The sequence below is a fragment of the Prinia subflava genome, chromosome 18 (genome assembly GCF_021018805.1).
Source record: "Prinia subflava isolate CZ2003 ecotype Zambia chromosome 18, Cam_Psub_1.2, whole genome shotgun sequence".
NCBI classification, from domain to species: domain Eukaryota; kingdom Metazoa; phylum Chordata; class Aves; order Passeriformes; family Cisticolidae; genus Prinia; species Prinia subflava.
In genome coordinates this window covers 12,557,280-12,578,772 of record NC_086264.1, presented here as the reverse complement: position 1 = coordinate 12,578,772, position 21,493 = coordinate 12,557,280, and the positions used below count along the sequence as shown (strand labels likewise).

The 21,493-nt window shown below is 48.4% G+C and overlaps 1 protein-coding gene across 2 annotated transcripts in view; it reads right to left on the bottom strand.

Moving 5' to 3' along the window:
- Positions 1–21,257, bottom strand: part of NR3C2 (nuclear receptor subfamily 3 group C member 2) — a 175,433-nt gene extending 154,176 nt beyond the window's left edge. The window contains exons 1-2 of one of the 2 annotated variants that reach the window (XM_063415241.1): positions 20,993–21,257; positions 14,572–16,330 (exon numbers count right to left, since the gene is read on the bottom strand). In XM_063415241.1, coding sequence (XP_063271311.1) covers positions 14,572–16,328 — 1,757 coding nt within the window. In that variant the 5' untranslated portion in view covers positions 16,329–16,330; positions 20,993–21,257. Of the gene's footprint in view, positions 1–14,571; positions 16,344–20,992 lie in introns of those variants that run through there. The other variant, XM_063415240.1, reaches the window with a different exon arrangement.
- Between the last annotated feature and the right edge of the window lie 236 nt (positions 21,258–21,493).

The window sequence follows — 21,493 nt, the reverse complement described above, 5'->3', positions numbered from 1 at the left end:
TCCCAGGACACTGAGCTCATATTCTCTTGTGCCAACACCTGCTATTTGCCCTGCTCCTATAATCCTCCTCTTTCCCATTAGATCACATTTCTTATTCCCCTGCACTCCTGATCCCAAGCTCATTCCTTCTTGGTCCTGAGTAATTTTCTTTTTTTTTTTTTTACTGAGCACAAAAATCCCATTCACTCGTATTAAAAATTCCTGTTTTAAGTCACGCCAACATCAATATCACCTCTGAGTTTGGGGCACGCCACACGATGGAAAAAATCCAAAATATATTCCAACCTGCAGCAACTCCTCCTATGGGGTCAGACCCCAGCTCAAAGCCTCAAGCAAAAATGGTATTACAGTGCTGATTCATTAGAAATTAACACAGGTTTCTAATCCTTTTTTTTTCCTGTAGCTATCTTATAAATAGACTTAATGACTCCAAGTCATTTACAACCACTAATACATCACCTAGTCAACTCAGTTAGCCTCATATTAAAATTAATTTATCAGACGTCCACAATATCCAATTAGCTGCAAATCGATAGGTTTACTTTACAAGAATTTATTGATCCACAAAGTAGGGTTTTTTTCCCTGAAATGACAATTGAAAGTTGTTAAATTAGTTTGCCTGAGTTACAGGCTTGTAACTTTGCTTGTAACTACTTAAGGCAGCTGCCTATAATCAAAATAATTCTGTTTGCCTTTATGGATTAGTACTGTAATAAATATCAGAATATCTTTATCTAGTTGAAAAGAAGTGAAATTCACTTAATGAAAAAAAATAAAAAATAAATAAAAAACCAGCCTATGTGTCACTTCAGTTTCATTTCCTACTTCCAGGATTTAATTCAGCTTTTTTTAGGATTTCTAGATTGCAGTGAAGGATGAGTAAGTAGGTGCTTTTCTCATTCTGGTCACAACTTATGAACAAACACATCTGCTGGAAACAGTACCTCCCATTCCTCTGCTGAACAATTTCCTCTGAATCTCTCCTCACTTACAGATGCCTGAGCTAACAGGTGAAAATGCAATTATACACAGAGAGCACTTACAAAAGGAGATTTGTGGAGAGCAGTGGTCAGCCCTGAGTATCCAAAATCCAGTTTTTAGGTGCCACAGGGGTTGTGCTTCAGGCCAGCTCCAGTGGGCTCCCATGGACAGAAGGCTGGAATGCCCTGGGTACCTCCTGGAGTATTTTTTTTATTCCCTTCTGGCTCAGAAATATCTGATTGTGTTCACCCCTCAGCTGCCCAGTCATGTGAAGCACAGGACAGAAGATGGCAACTGGAAGATTCGCTTTAAAAGCACATTTTTGATCCAGATAAAAATGTAAACACCACCCTACAAGCTCTGTTATTAGCCTGCTGCACACAGTTAATTCCTGTTTATGTTAAAAATAAAGGCAGGATGATTTTCAGACCCATAATAGATGTATTTTTGATCCCAGAAATAAAAAAAGAAGTAAATCAGCAACTCACTTTTTCACTTCTGTTTCTATACACATGGGCACCTCTGAATTTTCTCCTTTTTTAGTCCATCCAAAACACTTTTCCTCTCTGCTTCTTCCACCAAAGGGGTTTAATCTGAAGTGAGTAACCATTCTTTATCTCATTATCCGCATGCCCAGTCTGAAGTTGTCATTACTACATATTTAATCATTCAATTCCCAATCTCCCTTTTTTTTTTTTTGCTGTCAAATCTCCAGAAAACATAAATTCCAAGCATAAATTCCCAAGAATCAGAAAGGTTAGTTGGGAAACAAATGCAAATCAAGTGCATTGTTTGACTGCAACATTATCTTATGTCATTAGTTGGCAGCAGCCATAAAGCTCTGGACCACTTCCAACTTTTACTTCCATCCACCGAGCAGAAGCTGACATATCTAACCCCCCACACTTTGTTCATCTTCCAGCTACTTTTACACAGGCCCAGATTAAAAATAAGGATTTAAAAATCCTAATTGTATCGACTGGAATAATTCTCTTTTGCCGCTGCGTGTCTGTAAGAAGAGCAGGGTGAAGCTGTGCAGGGTTTGCAGAGGTAATTCTGCAGCAATGTGGGTTTTACCTGATGGGTTTTCCAGCAGGGCAGCCTGCAACAAAGGTTCAGTGCAGGATTTTGACAAGCCAGTCATGTGTTTAGTAACTTTTTCTAATCCTTAAGGAATATTTATTGGTCAATATTTGGTTTTAGTTATTAACGTTAGAAAGCCTTAGTGCTGAAAACTGAACAAAATTGAAACGGAAATAACAAAAATCCAAATTTAAGTGAATGGGCTATGAGGTGGGGGGCAATCCTTAGGAAAAAAGGGAAAATTATCTATACTGCAGCATCCCTGAGGGTTTTTGTTCTCTCCCTGCTGGGCTCAGGGTGCCTGGGGAGCTGCAGGAGTGCATCCCCCAGAAATGACATGTTCAATTTGTACCAAACCACAAAAAACAACAGACCTCAATCCTTAAAAACACCAAAATTAGAGTGCATTGTCCTCAAGTGGAACTCCTGAGCTTTTCCAGGGAGTTTTCCCATTATCCCAGGACCCACACCTGCGCAAGGTTTTAGTGGTTTTGCTTTATTTTAATTTATCCACGTGAGTCTGGAAGTTAACACAGTTATATCCAGCAAAGCAGCTCTGAAGCTACCACTGAAAGAAGAGCTAACTGCTCCAGCATACTGCACTCTCTAGCACAAACCTAATTTAGTTTAAAATAATGAAGCTGACAGCTCAGATAGTCTGCCTGGAAACTGTGCAAATTTCCCACCCACCTTCATTTGCAAGGTCCCTGGCACTCCAGTCTTCAGAAACGCTGAAGTGCATGACAGGTTTCTAGAGACAAGCCTTCAGCGATGCTAAAAGTGAGATCTCTGACCTTTTGGAGAAGCTCATGTTTGAACTGCTGCCTCCTAAGGGAAAAGGAAAGTTGCTGTCGTGATATCCCGACCTTGAGATGCTTCCAGAAGCAATTCCCTTTGCTGCTCCTCGTCTGAGGGCAGTGACTTTGATAAAACCTGACTGGGAGACCACGTCCCACCTCCAGCACGCTCCTGGCAGACAAGAGGCGGCGTCTGAGTGGGGAATGTGGTGAAATGTGGTGAAATGTGGTGAAGCACCTGCAAAAAGAAGGCTGGAGAGGGACTTTTGGCAAGGGCACGTGGCAATAGGACATCGGGTAATGGTTGTTACTGAAGGAGGGTAATTCAGATGAGGCATTGGGGGAAAATTCTGCAGTCTGAAGGGTGGTGAGGCCTGGCACAGGCTGCCCAGAGCAGCTGTGGATGGATCCCTGGGACCACTCAAAGCCAGGCTGGACGGGGCTCTGGGTGAAGGTGTCCTTGTCCACCTCTGCTGTCCCTTCCCACTCCATGACAGTGAGCAGAGCCCCTTCCCCACCCTCCCTCCTGCAGCAGCACCACGGGACAGCCAAAGACACAAACACCATCGATTCCCAAGGTGAGGCGCTGCCAGAGGTTGTGAAACCGCGCTGGCAAAGGGCTGGGAGAGCACGGGGCTCCGTGAGGACACAGTGGGTGACACATTCCCGGGGGACACGGGGCTCCGTGAGGACACGGCAGGTGACACGGCGAGTGACGCATCCCTGGGGGACATGGGCATGGGGCTCTGTGAGGACATGACGGGTGACACGGTGGGTGACACGCTCCTGGGGGCACATAGGGCTCTGTGAGGACACAGTGGGTGACACGGCAGGTGACACGCCCCCGGGGCACATAGGGCTCCATGAGGACACAGTGGGTGACACGCTCCCGGGGCTCATGGACACAGGGCTCCATGAGGACACGGTGGGTGACACGGCGGGTGACACAAACACGGCGCTCTGTGAGGACACGGTGGGTGACACAGTGGGTGACATGGCGGGTGACAGACTCCCAGGGGGACACAGGACTCCGTGAGGACACAGCGGGTGACACACCCCCAGGGCACATAGGGCTCTGTGAGGACACGGCGGGTGACACGGTGGGTGACACGGTGGGTGACACGCTCCTGGGGGCACATGGGGCTCCGTGAGGACACGGTGGGTGACACGCTCCCGGGGAGACACGGGGCTCTGTGAGGACATGGTGGGTGACACGGTGGGTGACACGCTCCCGGGGCGCACAAACACAGCGCTCTGTGAGGACACGGTGGGTGACACGCTCCCGGGGGGACACAGGGCTCTGTGACGACACAGCGGGTGACACAGGGGGTGACACTGCAGGTGACACGCTCCCGGGGGATACGGGGCTCCATGAGGACACAGGGGGTGACAGACTCCTGGGGGCACATGGGGCTCCGTGAGGACACGGTGGGTGACACGCTCCTGGGGGCACATGGGGCTCCGTGAGGACACGGCGGGTGACACACTGGGTGACACTCCCGGGGAGACACGGGGCTCTGTGAGGACATGGTGGATGACACGGTGGGTGACACACTCCTGGGGGATACAGGGGATACAGGGCTCCGTGAGGACATGGTGGGTGACATGGTGGGTGACACGCTCCCGAGGGACACGGCGCTTTGTGAGGACACGGTGGGTGACACGGTGGGTGACAGACTCCCAGGGGGACACAGGACTCCGTGAGGACACAGCGGGTGACACACCCCCAGGGCACATAGGGCTCTGTGAGGACACGGCGGGTGACACGGTGGGTGACACGGCGGGTGACACGCTCCTGGGGGCACATGGGGCTCCGTGAGGACACGGCGGGTGACAGACTCCTGGGGAGACACGGGGCTCTGTGAGGACATGGTGGGTGACACGGTGGGTGACACGCTCCCGGGGCGCACAAACACGGCGCTCTGTGAGGACACGGTGGGTGACACGCTCCCGGGGGGACACAGGGCTCTGTGACGACACAGCAGGTGGCACAGTGGGTGACACAGCAGGTGACACGCTCCCGGGGGACACGGGGCTCCATGAGGACACGGTGGGTGACAGACTCCTGGGGGCACATGGGGCTCCGTGAGGACACGGTGGGTGACACGCTCCCAGGGGACACAGGGCTCTGTGAGGACACGGTGGGTGACACGGTGGGTGACACTCCCGGGGCACACGGGCACGGGGCTCCCTGCACAAGCCACTCTGACAGCCACACTCCGCACCTGCCCCTTCCCTGCCCAGCCTGGATCTCTCAGAGAGCAGCAAAGCAGTATTGACAATTGATAGAGATACAGGAAAACTGATTTGGTGATCAGAATTCGATTCTACTCAAGCTTATACACCATTTCAGGACAGTTAATAATTTTCCGCTACAACAATCAGGTTAAAGATCATACAGACAACTCACACATTTTACAACATCTTTTAGCCTGCAGAAGTTTGACTGGATCTCCTCTCTTCCCTTAAAGAGGTTTAAACCCATCTTCTGTAATGTTCAAAGCTCTGTTTAGTTCCTGCCATGGCATCCTGCTTTATCAAGCCAGCTGTGCTAATTAAGTCTGGTTTACTCTCTGTCCTGTGCACTACGATCTCAGCACAACACAGGATTCAGAAAAGAATCACCAAAAATGCTGGCAAGACCCTCCAGCTCTGGGCAGCTGGGACAGACAAAATCCTGGTCAGGACAAACGATTTAATTCCCCACTCTGCCCTCTGATTAAAAGTTCTCAGACCACTGATAGATTATGCTGCCCAAAATAATCCTCTAAAATAATGCTTTGTTTTGCAGACTCAAGGCTGAACACACACCCAAAATGGTCATATACACACAAAAACAAGGAAGTTTTTGAACAATTTTGAACAATTTGACATTCTCACAAATCCAAAAGACTCACAAAGCATCGTTAAAGACCATAAGAGGTTTTCAATCTCTTTTTTTTTTTGTTCCAAAGACCCAAAATTGCAATGGAATTGGTTTATAAAGCTGCCACTTTTAGAAACTTGGGGTAACACCTCTCGAAAGCAGACATGGAAAGAAAAGCACAATAGAAGAGACTCATGTACTCAGCACAAATTTTAGCCTGGAAAGCTCATTCAAAAAAGTTATTTCACCTCCAGATGCAAGTATTGTTTAGGAGATAGGATGGAAACGAGTAAAGTGATATAAAAATCGTCAGAAATGTTCAGCAATTAGTCTGAAATTTGCTTTTTAACCTCAGGGCTGTAACTCTTTGATCTATTATTATCACCACATAATCAGCAGCATACCCATGTACAGATTCCTGCAAGCCATTTTACATATTATCCAAAAATACTGGATTCTGCTTCTGCTCAGAGGTTCTAACCAAAATTTACTTTTTTTTTCCCCTCCTTTTCAAAAAATAACATTATATATTAATGCAACCAAGTAACCCTACCTCCAAATATGAAATTTAGGCTATCAGTTTGTTCACGAGGCCAACACACAGCTTAAAGATCGCAGATTTGGAGAAATTTAATTTAGCAACTGGCTAACAACAAGCTCTAATGTAATTGCAGGCGCTTAATTAACTGTTCAAGATAAAGAAATAAAATTCATTTTATTATTTTGTGATTTTGTGATTTGTTATTTTGTGATCCACCAGCAGTGTGGGAACTTCTGCTATAATATAACTCAGTAAACGAACGGCATCTTGCAGAAATACATATTCATGCACTGAATAGATACCACCAGTGTTACTTATACTTTTAAGAATCCAAAATGAACAGCACAGATTTGGTTTTCTCCACTTTTTTTTTTGTTGTTTTGGGAGAGGGTTTCTGGAGATTGCAGTGGGATGGGGGGGAGGGTTGGTTTTCATGTTTTAAATCTTTCAGCATTGATTTCAGCAAAATAAAAACCTCCAGATCAACTCCCTTTCAGAAAACACACTGTTAAGCTCCGATAAACCATATTAATAAACTTAACTGTAAGCAAAACAAAACAAACAAAACCCCAAACAAACCCAAACAAGGTCACAAAGCCTCCCCTTTGGAGACCATTTATTTGAAAATTTCGCCTTAGAAAGCAAACCAACCCTCATTTTTGTAAATTCCTGGGGTCCCTGAGGGGAAAGGCACGGAACATAAATCCACATTTCCAAGCCCAAGGAGGGAAAGGATGCACACAAATCCACATTTCCAAGCCTAAGGAAGGAAAGGATGCACACAAATCCACATTTCCAAGCCCAAGGAAGGAAAGGATGCACACAAATCCACATTTCCAAGCCCAAGGAGGGAAAGGATGCACACAAATCCACATTTCCAAGCCCAAGGAGGGAAAGGATGCACACAAATCCACATTTCCAAGCCCAAGGAGGGAAAGGATGCACACAAATCCACATTTCCAAGCCCAAGGAGGGAAAGGATGCACACAAATCCACATTTCCAAGCCCAAGGAGGGAAAGGATGCACACAAATCCACATTTCCAAGCCCAAGGAGGGAAAGGATGCACACAAATCCACATTTCCAAGCCCAAGGAGGGAAAGGATGCACACAAATCCACATTTCCAAGCCCAAGGAGGGAAAGGATGCACACAAATCCACATTTCCAAGCCCAAGGAGGGAAAGGATGCACACAAATCCACATTTCCAAGCCCAAGGAGGGAAAGGATGCACACAAATCCACATTTCCAAGCCCAAGGAGGGAAAGGATGCACACAAATCCACATTTCCAAGCCCAAGGAGGGAAAGGATGCACACAAATCCACATTTCCAAGCACAAGGAGGGAAAGGATGCACACAAATCCACATTTCCAAGCCCAAGGAGGGTGCAAGCCCCATGGAGAGGGGGAGATGCCGGCACTGGGACTGGAGTGGGCTGCACTGGGAGCTACTGGTGTGGACAAACAGGCACGTCCTGCCCTGCCAGCTCTTCCCCAAGCCAAAAAAAGCCGTGCCTTCCTCAAGGTCAAGGCCAGCTCCTCCAGCAGCAGGGCCAAGGGGGCTCCAGCAGGAGAGGGACCCGCCAGACCGTGACCTTCACAGGGCAGCGAGCACCCAAATCCTGCCATGCTCTATTTAGGGTGCACTCACACGTGCCCAACAACAAACCTGGCCCGTTGCACCCAAAGGAAATACTGCTGCCTCTTTTTTTTTTCTTTTTTTTTCTTTTTTTTTCATTTTTTTTCTTTTTTTTTTTATTTTTTTTTTCATTTTTTTCCCATTTTTTTCCCATTTTTTTCCCATTTTTTTCCCATTTTTTTCCCATTTTTTTCCCATTTTTTTCCCATTTTTTTCCCATTTTTTCTTTTTTTTTCCTTTTTTTTTTCATTTTTTTTCATTTTTTTTTCATTTTTCTTTCTTTTTTTTTTTCATTTTTTTCTCTTTTTTTCATTTTTTTTCTTTTTTTTTCCCCTCCTCTCTCCACAGATCTCTCACTCACAGGAGACTGCAACCCAAGTAATTCATATGCTGAGCGCCAGGCACTGTGTAGCAACCAGCTGCATGGGAAAACTGATAAAACGACTAAACTTAGATGGATTTAATACCTGTTTTTTCACACACTCTTTTTAGTTTTCTCGCCGGACCATTTTTATCACTCTTAGACAGCCATATTTTAAGACACATTTGCCAGAGAACAAGTTACGGTTCTATATTCATCCTTAACTGGGGTATTTTCTGACCTCTGAGATCTTAAATCTCAAATCACAGCACTCCATTGTTCTCCAAGAAGTTTTGGTCAAAACAAGTCCATTATTATTAACTCCATCTCCTACAACTCTGTTCAAAGGCTCAATACACACAGTTGAAAAAGAGAAAACTCCTTTTTAAACCATACCCTGAAAATATCAGTGTTGGGATTATGGCTCAGAAAGGTGAAATACCTGGGGTATTTCACAGCTTTGTTCCCTTTCCATTTCTTCAGTTTGTTCTCCTGTCCATATCAAATCACTGCTCACCAAATTTCACTGTCCTGTTTGCACCTTAGAGCTTCAGAGTGACCTGGATCAGGAACCCAACCTGGCTCTCACATACAACCAAAAGGAAAAAACCAAAATCAGGGCAGACAAGGCACAACTGCAAATAATACACTTTCACCACTGCAAATAACACATTGTTCAGCGACAAGTGACATCCAACAGCAGCCCCTGGGACCAGAAAAACACCAACAATGTGATTCAGGCAGGCAGAGCGCTGCACTGCAGGTTGTAGCTCCATTAATGTTAAGTGCTGGTTGAGTAAAGCCAGGTTATTGAACCACAACTTAACAATTTACTCCCTCTGCAGACAACAGGAGAACTGCACCAGCACTGGGTCTGCTGCATGCCTGCCTTGCTGCAACACACACCTCACAAAACAGGACAGAAATGGTTTTTATACATTTTTTTCTGTCTTCCAGTCCTCATGAAAATGGACTGACACACGCTGTTTGAAAAAAACATAACCAAAACTTTTTTAGGTTGTTAAAATCCGTGTATTGAAGGTGAGCCCACCCTCCTGTTTTTCAGAAAACCAACAAAACAAGATTGTCACAGTGAGATTCCGTATCACCAAAAGTGATACAAAAACCAGACAACAACTATTAGCTACCATCAGAATTCAAGATGGCAAACTGATTTCCAAGTACTGCAAAGGTTAGTGGCATCAACCAGCGACTGAAATGTTTTGGAAATACACAAATTTATTTATCCCTGCACAAAGAAACAACCAAGCCCCAGATCCTGGCACTCAGCTTGACCACAGAGCTCTGATTTCCCCAGCTGGGGAAGATCCACCCACCTCTGGAACACAATTTTCCATTCATGTAGACAATTCTCTGTTCCACTGCTCAGGAGGCAATGGATACGTGTAATTTTAAGGGAAAATAAGGCATTATTTGCATTCACGTTTTAAGGGAAAATAACTTTATACAGACTTTGAATGTCTCAGTAAAGAGCACTACAAAAACTCAGCACCCTCACCAAAATAACAACAAAGAAAGCTGTAGAATGTAAAAGGTTGTTCAATGCATGCTGGTATGCCCAAGAGAACCTTTCATCCTGGGCTGACATATTAATATGAACTTCTAATTTCTTTAGCAAGAAAGAATACCCAAAGCTGCATTGAAAAACAAAAGACAAAAAATTGTACAAGAGCCTACAAAAACAAGCATAAAATTCCCAAATTGAAATAAAGGAAAAATATAGATTTGAGGCTATGGTCCATGGTGTTAGAGAATCATTTCTGAAAAAGGTTTGCACAGTAAATTTTTGGGAAGATAAAGGGAAATACAGCCCTGCCAAGCATGGAGAATATTTTAACAGCACAGTCCTTTTCTCAAAAAGTCCGTCAGCAAACTGAGGTCAAGGCCATTCATAAATTCTAAAAATAATATTTACCAGACCTTTATCTTCCTGGCAGGTATAATTCTGATAAGTGACTATTCTAGGTAATATTTAACATAAAAGTTTATTTACAAAAATACTTGCAATAGTCTGAAATCGGATTTTAACCAGAATCAATTCAAGCCAGTAAAGGCTACAGATAAATCAAGATCATGATGTTGGGTTGCTTTCTGGTTTTGGTTAAGCTGGGATGGGTTTTTTGGAGAAGCTTTTTCAAGTAGGGTCTAAGAAATAAATACTAACACATGTGAACAGACAGGTATAAGTCATCCCTAAAATTTTATCAGTGTCTGATGAAAAATTTCTTGAGACACGATTATAGATTAACACACGCGATTCACATTAAAACACGAAACTTTGTGAATAGCAGCACACCAAACTTTGTGAATTCTTCCCACACTGGATTGCACCAGTGGAACTGGCAGGGAGAATTGACAGTGGGAGTATCAACCCTCTGTTTCCTCCACAGGCACTGCAAAAAACAAATATATGTGTGTACATACATGAGTTAATATGGAAATTAGAGGGAAAAGGCACATTTGCAGAAGAAGCTTTAGGTGAGAGCTAAATGCAGCACAAAGGTCACCCATCCTCCTCAATTTTTACAGTTGTTTTAAGCTGCCATGGCATTTCTGCAGGCCACTCTGAAAATCACATAATTGGCACATAATCATGGGGCTGAGGCTTGCACCCCAATTCTGACACGCACTGATCACCCTGAGGTGAAATCTTATCTGGATTCTTCGTGTGGGTTTCCATCAGTGACATCACACAATTGCACATTCCTTCTTTATCAAGCCCACTTAGCCATTACTTAGTTTAGAAACCAGTATTTCTTAGAAATGCCATTTGTGGAGGGAGGAATCTACATACACAGACAGACGAGTATGATTCACCCTTTATTAAAAATTACAAATGCAAAATCTTTCAAAAACAAAGACATGTTCTGCATGCATATTAGCAGAAGGAAAATATTTTAAAGGGAATAAGCGAATTTGGGTTCGCTTAAGAGGCTCTCATTCCTCAAACACCACAAACTGCAATGTCATAAAAAAGTTAATACCAACTAACTTAAAAAGAACCATAACTGTGCACATCTAATAAAAGTAACTGAAGGAGAAAAAGAGAAAAGTTCTGGTTGGCAGTGGGTGATTGGCACAGTCAACAGGGTAGCAAGGCATTTTAAATGCCTCAACCATGGTTATTAGACTCTACCACCAAGTGTAACTGATTCAAGAAAGGGGACACTTTAACATGAAAAAAAAAAATTACAGCAATATTCTAAAGATTCATTACCAGCATGAAAAGTCAAAGTCATCCTCTTTTGGCCACCCACTCCTTTTCACCACGTCAGCTGCAAGTCTGAGGCAGTTTAGAAAGAGTATGACATCAGGGCTCAGAAAATAATGCTGCTAAAACAAGACATATTCCATGCTGGTCATTTACTGCCTTTAGAGAACCTCGTAGCCTATTTTTTCCCTTCACCTTATTCTTTGCCTGCAGCAAAGAATATTATATTGGAAGCTAAGTACCCCTGAAAAAAAAAAAAAGTCAAAGGCTCAGAATACCAGAAACATTAAAATATTGCAAAACTTCGAAGGGTTAATACAGGCTGCAAAAATGTGTAAAATGTGCGATGCCTGATAGGATTGACACAGGGAAAAAAAAGCTGCCTGGGAATAGCAAGGATCTGGTTTGGATGGAGAGAACAGAGGTGAGATGCAAAAAAGCTGCCTGGGAATAGCAAGGATCTGGTTTGGATGGAGAGGACAGAGGTGAGATGCAAAAAAAGCTGCCTGGGAATAGCAAGGATCTGGTTTGGATGGAGAGGACAGAGGTGAGATGCAAAAAAAGCTGCCTGGGAATAGCAAGGATCTGGTTTGGATGGAGAGGACAGAGGTGAGATGCTGCTGTTCTGATGCCAGGGAGGAGGAAGAGGCGTTGTGCAATCCCCCATGGAAATGGGACAGCTGAAACCAGCCTTGGGGTGTTGGGTCTGGCGTGGTTTTAAGCTATGTGTGTTTTATTACAACACCTCAGAGCACCAACTGATGGGAGCATGATTGCCTCTGTTCTAGCTGCAAGACAGCACAGAAACGAAGAGGGAAAAAAAAAATCAGTCTGAGGTTCCAGAGCAAGGCTGAGCTTTTACATGTGTGACATCTTATGTGGAGTTTTTGTCATTTGTCTCACCAGCAGACAAATATCTCAGCAGGCACCTCTGGACTGCTAAAATGATCTCTACACAGATTCACCTTGAAATTTTTAAGGGCTTTGCACAGGTCCTGGCTGTGCTGTTGGCACAGAGCCATCACCAGCCAGATCAGGAGCAACCCTTAGTTAAATAATGGGGTTGGTTCTGAGATTTGGGGTGGTGACACGTGTCCCAATCTGGAGCACAGATCGGGGTGCCCGCAGTGTCGCAACCCCACAGATCCCCATCACCTGAACAGAATCCCACACGCAACAGCTCCGGGCACTAAAACATTCCAGGATTTCAGTCCTGGCAGCCACGCTCACCTGCACATCCTCCAGAGAGCCCAGCTTCGAGAACAACCACAGAGAGCCACCCAGCCTATGTCATCACCAAATCTGATTACATTTACTGACCCACAGCCACCGTGCACTAATGTCAGACTCCTTTAAAAGCCTTGTGAGAATCTGCCACTCCAAACACAACTATTGATGGCAACCAGGCTCCTTTTAGCATTATTTCCTTGTTTGTTGTGCCTGCCCCTGCAATGGATGACAGCCCTGCCTCAATGCAAGCATTCAGCCACACAAGATTTCTCACAGCTGGCAGGAGCTACCTGTCCAAGCAACAGTGCTCAGCCACAAAGGCAGTAAAATATTGTGTCTTTGTATTCAAGCATTCCAAATCGGTCTTCTGGTGAACTTTTCCCACCATATAAATAATGCAATTTATGAAAATTTCATCAGGTAAACTAGAAAACGGTGACTTCATCTTCCTTAAGCCAAGAAAGTACATTTAAGACAAGAGTGGATGATAAGAAATAACCACCTGCATGCAAAGTTCAGCATGATGATTGGATACAGCCCTTTCAAGTTCCATATATAAAAAGTGCAGGTTTTTTCTAGACCATTTTGGAAATGGCCAAGGAAAAAGTGAAGTATGGCCTACAAAATGATAGAAAGATTGCAGCACTGCTGGACAGAACTGAGAATAAAATAAGAACAGGTAAATTTGGGGTTTTTTTTGCCTTACAGGTAGATAGGCCGATTTCCCTCCTGAAAAGCACCATTATTTTAGATATTATGTTTTTCACTGCAAGGCTATTTCCAGAAATCTGTAGTATCACACAAATATGGAAAACACCACGCATCCTCCTCACCCCAACTCCAAGAATAAGGCAGATGCTTCATTCACCCAGGGCAGCTGCGCAGCTCGTGATGAGCAAAAAAAAATAAAACCCACTTGACAAAGGTAAATGCCAATCTTTTAGTGGCTATTTGAGCTTTGGCACAAACCTTTGGTGAGCCTGCTGGGTCCAGGGGTGTGCTGTGCAACCATCTGAACTCAGTGATGCTGTCAGAGGTGCTTCAGAACTCGTGCTATTGACTCTGAAACTACATGGCTGAGGAAACAGGCATCCCTCACCAGATACAAGGACACCTGCCTGGAGAAGGACCCCGAATTCAGATGGCACTTGCTCATTTCTCTTCCACCAGAAGTGAGGAGAGATCACTTTATCCGTTTCTCCCTTTCAAATGCATCAAGTTTTAACAGCCCTCCTCCTTCTGGAGGCATTTTTCTATATATATAAACCAAATGTTCCTACAGCTAAAATACAGAAATAATACGTTGCCACAGGCTTGTAACGTTTAGTTTTTTAAGCTTAACCAGTTAAAGTCCAGTGCAAACACAGAACCATGCTTCTTCACACAAACAGATTCCTGACAGTATCATTTTCTTATCCTCATCTCAACATTTCATCTGAGGTACCACGCATTCAAGCACTAGCTAAGAAAGAATAACCATTATAGGACACAAGAGAGCAATTTTACTAAGCTCTCATTATGGGAAAAACAACATTTGTAGTAGTAAGAGCTCATAAACATACTAAAGCTATACCTTCAAACCTAATAACAACAGAATATAATATGTTCTTCTTAAATATTAAAGCCAGCACTTTGTTTTTATTAAAGGCAGAGTAAAATACAGCAAAGATAGCAACAAATCTAACAGGAACTGAAATTCAAACGAAGAATTATGCATCAGACTTGAGGAATACCACCCTGCTCTGAATTCACACGTTGTTTGGTTAATGGAGGGGAAGAAAGGAGAATAAATAAGGAGACAAAAAAAAAAGAAAAATAAAAAGGCAGCAGTTTGCCAGCTCACCTGGATACGTTTTCTGGAATGTACTCTAGAACTGGATACCCATCACTTCTTCTGGATGCCAACTCTGAATGCGACTTCCAGGTCTCCACGAGCGTGCTGACAGCAGGGAAGGAGCTGAGGTGCTGAAATGTCTGCTCTCGAGCCACCGGCCGCGACAACGATATCGTGCCCTGGGCACCGATCCTGTAGTGAAAGGACTGTCCACCCGAATTTACCCCCACGATGGCAGAGGATGGGATGCTGCTCTCCTGGTAATAGCTGCCATCATCAGGCTCCTGCTTAATCCCCACACGCAGGCCTGGGTTTGGAAAACCGCTGCCTTCGCAGTTGCCGTCGAACGAAGAAACGGGTGGTCCTAAAATCCCAGAAAGAGAGTAATAGTCCTTGTCATCCATAAAAGAAAAATACGAGCCATCCGTAAACGGGAAAGGATTCACTGCTTGGTTCCCTTTGAAGGAGGCACCAGAACAAGGGTGTTTGGCCGACTCTTGCTTCACTGGTACGGGGAAGGGGGGCTCGGAGCTCATCTTGGCGCCGCTGTCGCCGATGCAGGCGCTGCCGAAGGAGCCGTCGGGCTCGGGCTTGATGAACTGCACGAGGTTCATCTGGCTGCTGTTGGAGACGGCGCTCTCCATCTCCTCCATCTTGGGAAACGCCAGCTCTTGAGCGCCCTTGTCTTTTGTTTCTGGGCTGGGAACGGCGTCTTGGCTTCTGCCGGGCCCCGCCGGCGTGCCGGGAGGCGGGAACCCCACGGAGCTGTTGGCGGGGCTGCAGATGGACGAGCCCACCGTGCTGACCGCCGGGCTGGAACGCGTGGACCTGTTGTTGGCGTTGGAAGGGCTGGCGATGGAGCTCCTGGAGTTGAGGTTGGCGGGGCTGGACACCGAGGACCTCATGGTGATGTTGTTGGGGCTCGACACGGGGGATTTCACGCTGCAGTGGCTGGGAGGGCTGGAAATCGGCGACTTCATGCTGCTGATGGGGCTGGAAAGCGGCGAGCCGACGTTGCTGACGTGCGCGGGGCTGTGCAGCATGGAGCCCCGGCTGTCCACGTTGGGCGAGCGCGACAGAGGGGTGCCCTGCCCCATGGGGCTGTGCATGGCAAAGCTCCCAAAGCTGGCCGTGGTGGAGGACACGGAGTTGACTCCCGCGGGGCTGCACCCTGAGGAGGCCATGTTCTGAGGGCTGCAGCCCGACGGGCTCTTCTCTTGACACACGATGGGGCTCTTGACATGCACGGCGCCGCCGTTCACCGCGCTGCCCGAGTCCGACATCAGAGACCTCAAGGGCCTGCTGGCGCCGTGCAGGGGCGAGGAGCAGTGGCCGTTCTCCTTGTAGAGCTTCACCAGCTGCTCCATGTTCTGGTAGATCTTTCCCGGGCTGCCCTGGTTCTGCTGCTCGTAGTGGTAATCGGCGTCCCGTATGGAATCCATATACAACCCCATGGACTCGGCCACCGCTGCCGACAGCTCCTTGGACTCCGTTTCGCTTTTGATGTCAGAGGGCAGAAGGCCAGGCTGGCTGCTGTCTTGCTGCAGGCAGGAGAGGAGCTCGGGTTTTTCTTTGCTGTTCCCTGGGGCGCTGCTGTTTGGGAAGGTGCCGGCGGCGCAGCTTACGTTTACAATCTCCATGTAGTTACTGTCATCAGTCTGCTCTCCAGCACCTATGGAAGAATACTCCACAGACTGAGAAACTTGACCCCACCGTCTCTCCATATCTAAGCCTTCTGGGTAGCTGTGGTATCCTTTTGTCTCCATAACTAGCAAAGACATATATAAAAAGGTAAAATTAATGACAGGACAGTGTGACTTCCTAAGGAAATTTCCTAATTTCCTAAGGAAACAAGGCGTATCCGCTTTCTCTGTCTATCCTCCTCACTCTCTCTCTGCCTGCCAGTCCCATTTCCCTGCCCCATCCATCATCTCTCAACCATTTGTCCAATTTCAATCAAACAGAGGGAAAAGGTCTCATGGATGTGACAGCCCTATGGGTTCAGGGAGAAAACAGCTCAGCAGTCAGGGAACACCCAAATTACTGCTCCCAGCCCTGCCCCAAAAGGAACGGCTTGGCAATGTCAGCACAGCCACCCTCGCTGGCCACAGCCCCATGGTCAGTGCCAGCTGTGCCAGGGCTGCCCTCACCCAAAAAAAAAAAGGGGGAGTGAGGAAGGAGGGGATCCAGAGAGGTCCTGAAAGGATGCACTGGTGGCAGGCAGGTCCAAACCCTGTGGAAATTGCTCATTACAGCTCTGCTCCTCCAAGGACCTTCCACTGCCATGTTACAGGGACAACCAAGCAAGGGGACTGCTGTTTAAGGGGGTTTCTCTTCATCATCCTCACCATCCAGCACAACACGGGATGCTTTAGGAGGTTCTGAGGGGCTGGGAGCTGACTCACCCCTTCCCAGCTACACAAAATTCTTTGAGACATGAAGGTGTGGGGAGAAAAGCAGGACAGAAGATCAGTAGGAAACATTTCTGCCACAGAGGAAGGGGCTCAGACTATGTGGGAACGCATGGCTGTTAAAGGGATCCATAACTCTGACAATCGTGCAAACCTCCAGCAGGAGGAATACATAAAGAAATATAGAAATACATAAAGAAAAGCAAACCTTGTTCTAAAATGGACCCTAAAAAACCGCCTCCCATCCCACATGCTGCTTTCTCGAGGTAAGGAGCAAAATGTATGAACTAGTCTCCAATAATCTGAAAAGTAACAACAATTTCTGATTTTTTAAGGATTTGGCTCATAGTATCATTAGAAACTCAAGGGCCAACAGTTCTAATATCAATATTATGCAAGTAGTTTTTCCTTTCTGAATGTATTCATTTTCCATTATTTAATATAGTGTTCAATCCCTTTATTTAACACTACTTAACTACGTTATTTTCAGCAAAATTATAAAAACAAAACAAAAAACCTTAAACTGAAGGACTTGGATATTTCTTTGCCCTTACTTAATTGGAGCTATAGCCCAATGCCTACATTTCCCTCAAGCACAAATTTTATTAGAACCTAAAATTATGTGTCTCACATCATCATGTATATCAAATCACATTCCTATAGTCTAAAATTTTCAGACAGAAGTGCCTAATTCCACAAAAAATCACTCCCAGATAATCACCTACCCCTGATTTAAGTGCTGAGCAAGCCTAATTCCTTGAGAAATCAATCGCAGCTGTGAGTGACCCGCATTTCTGAGAACCAGGAAACTTAGTTAAGGCTTAAAATTAGGATGTAAGTTAAAATTAACTCGCAGAAACACCAGCAGAACCACTGCATACCAGGAAATCTCTGTTACAGGCCTAACATTACACCAGTTTTTGAGCTTTGTAGCAACTTCTCCCACAGCAGTAAAATTCAAACTTCACATATAATCAATAGGCAAGCATACTCTAAAACTTCAGCGAATAAAAATCTGGGTCACACAAAGGAAAAGAAATTAGAAAATACCCTGATCCTGCACTTGCATAGGCTAATAAATATATCTGAGAGGATCAAAAAAGCAGCAGAGATTATTTGTGGCCTGACACAGGCTCAGTTTAAAACGACAGACATAAAATAGGGAGAATGCAGCAGCAAATGGGATTTTTTGGGAGTGCTGGTTTCTCCAAGTGCCTTGGTGGATACCAGAACAGAATTGATCATCTCAGAGGTTACTGGCTGCATTAGGGTTTGGTTTTGCTCTTTTAGGCAGAACTTATTACAACTTGCCTAGCTGTAATATCTATGCACAGAACCCACACTTCAAATACTGCACACACACGCCTTTTTACTAACTTTCACTAAACAAATCTGACTGCAGGCTAAACATCCACAGCTCAGTGTTACTTATCAGAACCAAGATCATCCCTGCCTGACACTTTACAAAGCAAGAGCACAGCAGCTCCTCCAGAATCCCCCTCCCAAGAGCTACCGAGACGCTGCGAGTTGTGGATGTCACCCCAAACATATCAACAAACACAGCAAAAATATCCGACCGGGCATGCAACCAGATTCTCGCAGCAACAGCCAAATATTCAAAAAAAAAAAAAAAATCAAATGGTACCTGGTATCCCTGCAACCAAAAGGTCACCTAGATATGGGAAAATCTGAAGTAAGCCCAGTTAAAAAATAATAATAATAAACTGGTGGTTCAAGCAGTGTTTGTAAACGAAATTTCCTTTAAGTTTCACTGTCTGCCAGCCACCCCGCCGACACCAGGCTGCTCAGGGGACTGAGTTTCACGCCTGGGCTGGGGTTTTCCCCCTTTCCTCCGGCGCACCGGGGCGCTGCGGGCAGCCCCGGCACCTGCGCGGCCCCGGCGCGGGTCCCCCCGAACACCCACGCACGGCGATATTTCCCTGTTCACCCCACGCTCGCCGATATTTCCCTGTTCACCCCACGCTCGCCGATATTTCCCTGTTCACCCCACGCTCGCCGATATTTCCCTGTTCACCCCACGCTCGCCGATATTTCCCTGTTCGCTCCTCTTTACCAGGAGCATCACCGCGGCTCCGGGGAGCCCCCACCGCTCCGTGCCCCCCGCCCGGCCGCCTCCCCGCAGGTGCAGCCCGGGTTGTGACGCCTGCGGAGCCCAGCAGTGCCCGGGAGCTCCATCCCTCCCCTCTCCTCCCGGGGGGGAAGGGGGATCCGACAGTCCAAACCCAATTTCGGCCCCCTGGTGCCGGCCGCCCCCCGCGGATGAGAAAAGCGCTTTTTTTCCCCGTGCAAACGCCGCTCCCCGCCCTTCACGGGCGGGCCCCGCTGCCGAGCCCCCCCTCCGCACCCCGCCAGCCGCAGCCCCTCGGCGGTTCGGGGAGCGGAGCGGTGCCCCCGGCCCGGCCCCGGTACCTGTTGCGGCGGGGCGCGTCCCCGAGCCCCGCGGAGCGCGCAGCGGAGCGCGGGGCGGCGGCGGGGCGGGCGGCGCGGCTCCCCCGCCTCCCCGCCCGCCCGAGGCGCGCCGCGCCGCCCGGTGACACGGAGCGGCACCCGGGAGGGGACGCGAAAAGGTGCCAAGTCCTTTAAAAACATGTCACATGCCCACATAAAGTTCAAGTTTACGTCCCGCCCGCCGCCCGGCGCGATTGGCGGGCGCGGCGCGGAGCGCGGCGCGGCCGGGGCCAGGCGGGAGCGCCATTGGCCGCGCCGCGCCGTCACTCAGCGGCCGGGCGACATGACTGATACAAAGTTGCTGCGACACAGCCTGGGAAACGCATCTCCTTAAAGCCGCAGGGACCGCGCTCCGCCCGCCCGCGGGGTCCCCCCGCACCGCCCCGCTCACCCCCGGCCCGGCCGGTGGTGCCGGGATCCCCCCGCACAGGTGAGGGGCGCGGCCGCCCCCGCCCCGTGCCCGCCGGCCGCAGGGCCGGGCATCGCCTCCCCGCCGGCCCGGGGTTTCCGCCTGTCAATGCGCACCCGTGCAGATGCGGCGGAGATTGAACCGGGGGAAAATTTTTTTAAAAAATAAAAATAATTAGGTGGAGGGGGAAGAAAAGGAAGAAGGGAAATGTAAGGGAAGGAGAAAAAAAAAAAAAAAAAAAAAAAAAAGAAGGAGCGGAGGAGCGGCGGCGGCGGAGCGCAGGAGGGTTCAAGGACTCGTCCTCCGCTCCCCGCCGGGCTGGCTCCGCTCCGCGGCAGCCGCGCATCCCGCCGGGCGCCCCGCCCGCCGCCTCTCCCCAGCCAGAGGAGTCGCCGGAACGACTCCTGGCCCCCGGGTTGCTGCCACCTCCCATTCCCCAGTGTCCCCCTGCGTCCCGGCTGCAGAATACCCTTTTCCCAGTCTATCCGAAAAAAAAAAAAAAAAAACCAGCAAGAAAGGAAAAAAAAGCCGCCGAGCAAACTTTCAGGCGATGCGCTCCCAACTCGCTCCCTAAATACCGCCCCCAGCCCCCGGTCAGCGGCCCCGGAGAGCCCCGCCGCCGGCCCCAGGTGCGCGCACGGCCCGGCGGGGACAGCTCCGCGGCCCCGCGGGGTGACAGCGGTGTCCCCGGGCGCGGGGCGGGGGGCCGAGCCCGCCGGGCAGCGGCAGCTCCGGGCACCGCGCACCTTCTCCCGCAATCGCCCGTGCGCGCCCGCAGGGACCCCGCGTGTGCCGCTGCGGGTTCGTATCCCGGAGTCACGGCCAAAGCGCCAACATCCCCGGGATTTGGGCTGTCACGTGCCCCTCTCGTTCTCCCGTTCTGCCAAATATCGACCCGCACTCACGGGCCGAGGAGAAGGCTCCCAGCGCCCGCGGCGCAACCCGCGCAGGAGCCGCCGCCGCCGCCGCGCTTCCCCGCGGGCGCTGGCGAGCAATGGACGTGTCCTTCCCGCGAAGTTTTCACGGATGGGGACGGGACTAGCCGTGACCTGGATACGCCGGCCGGTGTGCCGGACACCCGCCCCGCTGCCCCCCGCGCCGCTGCTCGCCCCGCGCAAGGCTCCGCGCTGCACTCACTCACCTCCCCTACGACATGGTGGCGCGGCGGGGGGAGGAGGCGCGGCCCCCGGCTACTGGCAGCGAACCATCCGGGAGCCCGCACCGCCACCCAGGGTAAAAAAAAAAAAAAAAAAAAAAAAAAAAAAATTAAAAAAAAAAAGTACGCGGAGGAAGCAGCGGGAGCGCGGCCGGGCGGCGGGAGGGAGCCGCGGCGGCGGCAGGCGGCGGGGTGCCCGCGGCTCGGCTCGGCGCGGCTCGGCTCGGCTCGGCGGACAGCTCCCACCATGGACGCCTAGGTGGGTGGGTGTTCCCGCGGGTCACACCCTCGCCCGGCGGCGGAGGGGAACGGGGGGTGGATCCAACACCGGTGGGGGAGGAAGGGGGATTTTGGGGGTGGGGGGAAGAAGGGGCGGAGAGGGAGGGAGAGAGACACCCTCCCAAAAATAAAATAAAAAAAAATCTAAAAAAAAACCCCGAAAAAATAAAAAATTAAACTTATGTCATTCCAGGTAAAACTCCCATC